This window comes from Formica exsecta, unplaced genomic scaffold (assembly GCF_003651465.1).
Source record: "Formica exsecta isolate Colony F162 unplaced genomic scaffold, ASM365146v1 scaffold363, whole genome shotgun sequence".
NCBI classification, from domain to species: Eukaryota; Metazoa; Arthropoda; class Insecta; order Hymenoptera; family Formicidae; genus Formica; species Formica exsecta.
The window spans coordinates 1421885-1429897 of record NW_021850877.1 but is presented as its reverse complement, the minus strand read 5'-3'; the positions used below and the strand labels follow the sequence as shown (position 1 = coordinate 1429897).

The 8013-nt window shown below is 42.7% G+C and overlaps 1 protein-coding gene across 1 annotated transcript in view; it reads right to left on the bottom strand.

Moving 5' to 3' along the window:
* The window catches only part of LOC115238967 (serine proteinase stubble), a 17411-nt gene that overhangs the window by 7795 nt on the left and 1603 nt on the right, over positions 1 to 8013 (bottom strand). Inside the window, exons 2-3 of the mRNA XM_029813219.1 lie at positions 4739 to 5070; positions 2420 to 3956 (exon numbers count right to left, since the gene is read on the bottom strand). Coding sequence (XP_029669079.1) covers positions 2420 to 3956; positions 4739 to 5070 — 1869 coding nt within the window. The remainder of the gene's footprint in view (positions 1 to 2419; positions 3957 to 4738; positions 5071 to 8013) is intronic.

The window sequence follows — 8013 nt, the reverse complement described above, 5'->3', positions numbered from 1 at the left end:
CGCTCTTGTCATCAATAGGAAATCGTGATAGCGATCCACCTCGAACGTCGCGTGCATCAAAACACTGAAAATAGCGAAAGCTCGGGAAGTTTGACGGATTACTAGTAAATTTATAATAGTTGCTTTTGCCTTTCTTTTCCGATATGATAAATAGTTATCAAAAACTCGAAATCTTCCTCTTTTAAATATACATTTGCGGTGAGAAATGTGTGACGTAAAAAAATGCAACAAATAATTTCTATATAAGATTAATGATAAAAGATTATAATTAAATATTAAATTTAAAAACTCACATCGCAATTATTCGATATCAGAAAAAACTTTGATAACATTTCTTTTACTAACCTGATGTTGTAGCCTCTGTCGACGTTGACGAGGACGTGTCGGGCGTCTTTGCGGTGACTTCGTCAGAGTTCGAACTCCATGTCACCAAGCCCGGGGAATAGGTAGTCAACGGGATTTCCTCGAGGGTGTGATTAACATTCTGACCCTTGGTGGGAGGCACGTAGGTCGAGGTGCTTTCGTTCCTAACGGTAAACGTGGATATGGAACTCGAAATGCTCGTACGCTCTTGTCATCAATAGGAAATCGTGATAGCGATCCACCTCGAACGCCGCGTGCATCAAAACACTGAAAATAGCGAAAGCTCGGGAAGTTTGACGGATTACTAGTAAATTTATAATAGTTGCTTTTGCCTTTCTTTTCCGATATGATAAATAGTTATCAAAAACTCGAAATCTTCCTCTTTTAAATATACATTTGCGGTGAGAAATGTGTGACGTAAAAAAATGCAACAAATAATTTCTATATAAGATTAATGAAAAAAGATTATAATTAAATATTAAATTTAAAAACTCACATCGCAATTATTCGATATCAGAAAAAAATTTGATAACATTTCTTTTACTAACCTGATGTTGTAGCCTCTGTCGACGTTGACGAGGACGTGTCGGGCGTCTTTGCGGTGACTTCGTCAGAGTTCGAACTCCATGTCACCAAGCCCGGGGAATAGGTAGTCAACGGGATTTCCTCGAGGGTGTGATTAACATTCTGACCCTTGGTGGGAGGCACGTAGGTCGAGGTGCTTTCGTTCCTAACGGTAAACGTGGATATGGAACTCGAAATGCTCGTGGTAACTTCTATGATGCTGGATGATGTGTTTACCGGAATCTTTGTCAAAGGTTTAGTTACTGGTTTTGTTGTGGTGGGTTTGGGTCTTGTAGCACCGACCGTCAATCCGACGGTCGACGACAACAACGGCTTCGTTCTCTCTGTAGTCGTCACGGTACTGTTTTCGTGTTCGGGTTTAGTGGTCTTGGTTGTCGTGCTGGCAATCCTAGTAGGTTTCGGCCTTGTTGTAGTAGACAGCGACGGTCTAAACGTCGTCGTTTTGCCATCGGTCGTTGTTTTAGTTATCGTCGTAGGTCTGACAGTGGTTGATCTGATTGTCGACGTTTTCGTTGACGTTGTCGTCTTCGGCGTCGTCCTCAGAGTCGTTGTTCTCGCGGTAGTCACTGTCTGATCCGGGCTCTTCGTCGTAGCGGAAATCTTTTGACTACTCGCGCTTGTAGCTGTTGATATTGCGATAGTCGACGGTCTGGTTCCAGTGGAGGCTAAAGTACTCTCCGTGACATTCGTGCTGGATCCGCCATTGCTGAACGAGCCGGAGGTCGAGAGCGGCCTGCTCGTCACTGGTAGAGTAGTACCAAGGCTAGAGTTTGCGGGAGGCTTCGAAGGACTCGAAGGATTCGAAGGACTCGAAGGACTCGAAGGACTCGGTATTTTTGTCGGAATAGTAGGTTTTTTTGTGATTGTCACCGGGCGTTTCGTTATCACGGTGTTAATGGTGGTGGCAGGTCTCTTGGTGCTGGTGACAGTACTAATAGGCTTTTTGATAGTTGTCTGACTCAACGGTTTGGGCGACGTCGTGTTCCTCGGCGGGAATCTGGTCGAGGGTGCCACTTGCTGCGTAGTCGTGAGAATGTTCTTCGTCGTAGTTGATTGAAGGATCGGCCTGCGAGTGGTCGAAGCTAGCGGCTTCTGAGAAGTTTGCACTGTCGGTCTCTGCACGGTACGCTCTTGTCATCAATAGGAAATCGTGATAGCGATCCACCTCGAACGCCGCGTGCATCAAAACACTGAAAATAGCGAAAGCTCGGGAAGTTTGACGGATTACTAGTAAATTTATAATAGTTGCTTTTGCCTTTCTTTTCCGATATGATAAATAGTTATCAAAAACTCGAAATCTTCCTCTTTTAAATATACATTTGCGGTGAGAAATGTGTGACGTAAAAAAATGCAACAAATAATTTCTATATAAGATTAATGAAAAAAGATTATAATTAAATATTAAATTTAAAAACTCACATCGCAATTATTCGATATCAGAAAAAACTTTGATAACATTTCTTTTACTAACCTGATGTTGTAGCCTCTGTCGACGTTGACGAGGACGTGTCGGGCGTCTTTGCGGTGACTTCGTCAGAGTTCGAACTCCATGTCACCAAGCCCGGGGAATAGGTAGTCAACGGGATTTCCTCGAGGGTGTGATTAACATTCTGACCCTTGGTGGGAGGCACGTAGGTCGAGGTGCTTTCGTTCCTAACGGTAAACGTGGATATGGAACTCGAAATGCTCGTGGTAACTTCTATGATGCTGGATGATGTGTTTACCGGAATCTTTGTCAAAGGTTTAGTTACTGGTTTTGTTGTGGTGGGTTTGGGTCTTGTAGCACCGACCGTCAATCCGACGGTCGACGACAACAACGGCTTCGTTCTCTCTGTAGTCGTCACGGTACTGTTTTCGTGTTCGGGTTTAGTGGTCTTGGTTGTCGTGCTGGCAATCCTAGTAGGTTTCGGCCTTGTTGTAGTAGACAGCGACGGTCTAAACGTCGTCGTTTTGCCATCGGTCGTTGTTTTAGTTATTGTCGTAGGTCTGACAGTGGTTGATCTGATTGTCGACGTTTTCGTTGACGTTGTCGTCTTCGGCGTCGTCCTCAGAGTCGTTGTTCTCGCGGTAGTCACTGTCTGATCCGGGCTCTTCGTCGTAGCGGAAATCTTTTGACTACTCGCGCTTGTAGCTGTTGATATTGCGATAGTCGACGGTCTGGTTCCAGTGGAGGCTAAAGTACTCTCCGTGACATTCGTGGACGATCCGATATTGCTGAACGAGCCGGAGGTCGAGAGCGGCCTGCTCGTCACTGGTAGAGTAGTACCAAGGCTAGAGTTTGCGGGAGGCTTCGAAGGACTCGAAGGATTCGAAGGACTCGAAGGACTCGAAGGACTCGGTATTTTTGTCGGAATAGTAGGTTTTTTTGTGATTGTCACCGGGCGTTTCGTTATCACGGTGTTAATGGTGGTGGCAGGTCTCTTGGTGCTGGTGACAGTACTAATAGGCTTTTTGATAGTTGTCTGACTCAACGGTTTGGGCGACGTCGTGTTCCTCGGCGGGAATCTGGTCGAGGGTGCCACTTGCTGCGTAGTCGTGAGAATGTTCTTCGTCGTAGTTGATTGAAGGATCGGCCTGCGAGTGGTCGAAGCTAGCGGCTTCTGAGAAGTTTGCACTGTCGGTCTCTGCACGGTTATCGTAGAGAGAGCGGGTTTCTTCGTGGTCGCTTTCGACACCGTCGTAGTGATCGCCGGTTTTGTCACGTCTTCGCTGCTAGGTCGCAAAGTGGAAGCCGAAGTGTGCGGTTTCGTAGGCTGCCTCGTCGTACTTGGGGATGTACTTGCCGGTCTAGTCACGGTACTGGCGGTGCTCTTCAACAACGCAGCTTCCGTGCTGGACCCAGCGGCGCTTTGCACAGTTTGGAAGGTAGTGAGACGAGTAGTCTGCGTAGTCATTTCGACCGTCGTGATTGTTGGCTTCTTCGTCGCCAACTTTGTCGTGTTTCTCGATGTACTCGCTAAAGCTTGCGTGCTTTGCGTGCTTTGCGTGCTCGAGATTACAGGCGTTGTCTATAAAATTCGATACGTTAAAATTATTGATAATTAATCTGGATAGTAGGTGATTCTCGATTAATATTATCTGACCTTTAAAAAGCAACACTGCCACGAGCTGATTAATAAAGTTAACTTATATTTTTGATTATAATTATAAACTAATTTTTTACATAATTTTTTAGTATATATAAAAGAAATTAAAATTTAACGTGTCAAGTGATTCAAAAATCTTTAAAATCTTTACATGTTAAATTTATATACATATATTTTGCTACATGTATGCTGATGATCAAGCACTTTAATGAGCAACTTTCTTTCTTGAATATATGAATCGATTGTGAGATTACGCGAGCTGCTGTGCTTATCTCGATGATCTCACGCAGAGAAAGTTATTATAATATCTGAATGAGAGATGAGAAAATATGATGTCTCACATTTTGTGTATCATAATTCACTCTCGCTGTCATATATTCACTTGTTTAAAAATTAATAAAATTAAAATCTTTTTATATAATTAAATTAAATTGCAACGATTTCACAGTGCACATTCTACAAAATATATAAAACGATTCAAAATAAGCGGCATCAAGAAGAACCCGCAAATTACTTTTTTATCAGTCTATTTTATCGATATTAACTTCGCCGCGAATGACTTGACAGAGCAATTATTCTTGAAAGACGTTACTTCGATTCCATCGATTTGCTTCTAACAATTTCAAGCTGTCACGCTACTCATCTCGCTGACACGTGGTGAGGCCGGCTAGTTGCTTCATTAGCAATCTGCTACGTCTACTTGCCGTGGTTTGAGGAGCCTCTGCTGGTTTCCTCTCATCTGTCGGCTTCGGTCTCGCAAAGTACTCCGGTATGCTGCTGCTCGGGATGGGCTTGCGGGTCGTGATGAATGGCCTTGGCGGCAGCGGCGGCGGCGGCCCATCGTCGATGCTGTTGTCCTGCGGGAAGATGTCCGGCTCGTCGTCAATCTTGCAGCAGCTACCGAAGTAGAAACGATCGATGCAAGTGCCCAGATGCGTGCCATTAGCCTTCGCGCAGGTAAACGCAAACATGCATACGCCGGTCTCACCGCTCCTGCGTGACACGCAGGGCAAGTGCCTGATGTTTCTGCCCGTGCCTGCAAGATAAAAGGAAAAAAAAACGACCGTCATTACGTCCCTCGCGAGTTTCTACGACAAACTGATTTCTTTGATCTTAAATCCCTATTCTTAAATATTTCTTGATGCAATACGTTAGAGAAAACTATATTTATATTAAAATTTGTTTTTTTATCTTAGAGACTCTTCAGTTTCTTATAATTCAGTTTCTTTTAATATTTTTATAATTCTTGGTTTATATCCTCGCGAAATATATAATACTATAATATAATATAACATAATATTATAATATTATAATATTCTATTTTTTATATACCACTTTTCCCTCTAGTCTTTATAAAAATAATTCACCGGAACTTTGTCGTGATGTCTCATAACGATATACGCGATTGTCTCAGGCAATAGACAAAGAATTCTTCCGTTCGGGAAGATTATCTCGTGCACGTTAATACGAAGGTAAAGACCCCTTTATCACGGGGGGAAGGATTGAAATGTTGTACGCGCATGGAAATGCCTCGAGGAGAAATTCGCACCGCGCCGTCAATAGCGATTAGATAAATGCTTCCGTGTTCTCTGATCTCCTCCGAAGAGTGTTATATCAACCCTCACCCGTTGTCTATAACTGTTCATTTGACGATACACATTCCCGGCCGTAACACTTTGCTCCCGTATCGTCAACGTATCTGCTTATAATTCTCTCTTAATGGTCTTGCTGTGCGTTCAACCGCGATCTCGGAGCCGCGGATGATGGAAGACGCGGGGTGGCATAAACGGCGCATAATTGCGAAACAGAATCAAAAAGGGAAGCAGCGCAAATATGACGGATAGCTCCGACTCAACGAAATTGCTATAAGTGCAAATATCAGCTGAATACGTGAGCTGATGATTATAATGTCCTATTAATATACCGCCTACACACACGAAAGCTGTTACTAGGTTTATCGATATTATTTTATGCAATTTTTTTACAAATTTATAATAAGATTATTTATAGGATTATTTGAAGTATTTTTGCCAGAGAATAGAAAATCATATATCCATTATTAATCGGGACAACAGGAATTTTCTCTGGGTCTTTAGTGCATTACGTCGACGGAGCGGAAAGTGGATAAACAAACAGATGTCACGTGTAAACTTAAAAAGTCGGAAATATCAGAGGCGTATAACGGAATGACAAGAGTCTGCTTTGACAATGATTCATACGGTCGAGCAATACAGTTAGCCGCGAAAGAGCAGCGCGCATCGGAGGAAGGTAAAGAAGTCTCCGCAAAATAAAACCTGTACTTTCAAAAAATACAAAGATTTCAGAGAATATTAATAAGAAGTTTATAATATCATTATATTGAAGCTTCACACAGCTGTTAGACATCGTAGCAATAATTTTATTTACAAGATTGATTAATGTGTCAAAAAATGAGAAAAAACATATGTTTGTTAACAACGATTCGAACAAAAGTTGAGAGAGACTCGTCTCCAGTTATCATGAAAAATTTCATAAGATCGTAAATTGTGTTGCAAATAATCTCCTGGATTGGATTTTTTTTTCCCAGAATCGCGGTTTTATCAAGCAGTCGATTGTAAACTAAACACTAACACTAATACGCCATACGGCGTATGGCGTATTATATCGAAGAACGAATTGATGTCAGGCGAGGCGAAGCATCTCGGTACCGTTAAGTTTCAATGTATGAGCTAGTTGCCCGACCCAAAAGTGGGTCACAGTCATAGCCTAATGTAACAGCCCGTTTCCTCTAAGACACCATCACAATCTCCTCCTCCCGCTTCCTCTCCGTCTTTTTCTTTCTCTCTCTCTCTTTCTCTCTTCCTTCGCAGGTCTTTGGTCCAACGAAATCACCGTACACATTCCAGGGTGTCCCGGCTCGGCATGATTAAACGGACATACCTGACCTGACGTGCCTGGATGGACCAGACGCGCTCTTGGTATTCGCTTGGAAAATCCGTGAATATTCGTAGTATACCCGCGATACACCGTGTATACCGCGCCAAAGAAAGTGACAGATCGTTTAGCGCGATGAACACGGGACTTTACGTTGTTGAATAACGCTACGTAATATTTACATCGTTTTTAGATGACGCTAGAGTAGAGAAAATAGAATTGTGATATTTGAACGAGAAATTCGAGGTGTTATCCATAAAATTACAGGTCTAAAGATGACTTTGCTGATTAATTCGTCTTGTTTGATTTGATGAACCGATCGTCAAAGACAACAGTTATAACCAGCGCTTCAGAAATCGTCAGGCCGTTAAAACGTCGTCGTTTTTCCGCGAATATTTACTTTCTTTCGCGGACACGTCGGAACGCTTCTCGCGGCGAGTGAAAATCAAGCGTAAAATTGTTTGCGGTTCCAGCATTTGAATCACCAGGTCAGTCGGTCAGACCGCTCGCCCAAAAAGTCCTGCGCGTCGGTCATCCTTCCGCTTAGAGAATTCGTGCTGGCGGAAGTGACACGTTAGTTAGTCACGAAAGAAAGTTGACAATGCCTTCATGCAGCTGGCGGAATTTCAACCGGCGTGCTCACATCGGGTATGCGTGTGCCCGCGCGCACGCCCACGCAATCGTGCGCGAGGAATTTCACTCGCGCCGCGGATCACATCGTAGGAAAGTGCTTTATCTGATCGCGACGAACGATGTGCGAAAACGGAAGTTTCACCGGTCCTTGAGAAAAGATCTATCCATCAAGACCGATTTATATCAATATTATTGTATTGTCAGACAACAAAGTTGCGAGTTGTCGCAACTTCGTATAAATGCTATCTTAAAATTTCATAGGATTATATATAGGAACTATTATCTTTTTTTTTTTTTTTTTAATTGGATAAGATAGATAGAATAAAATAATTAGATATATAGGAAAATATATAGGACAATACATAACGTTAATTAGAGGAGTAATGATAAAATATAATGAGATCATCATTTCTTTCCAATATTTCCAGCAGGA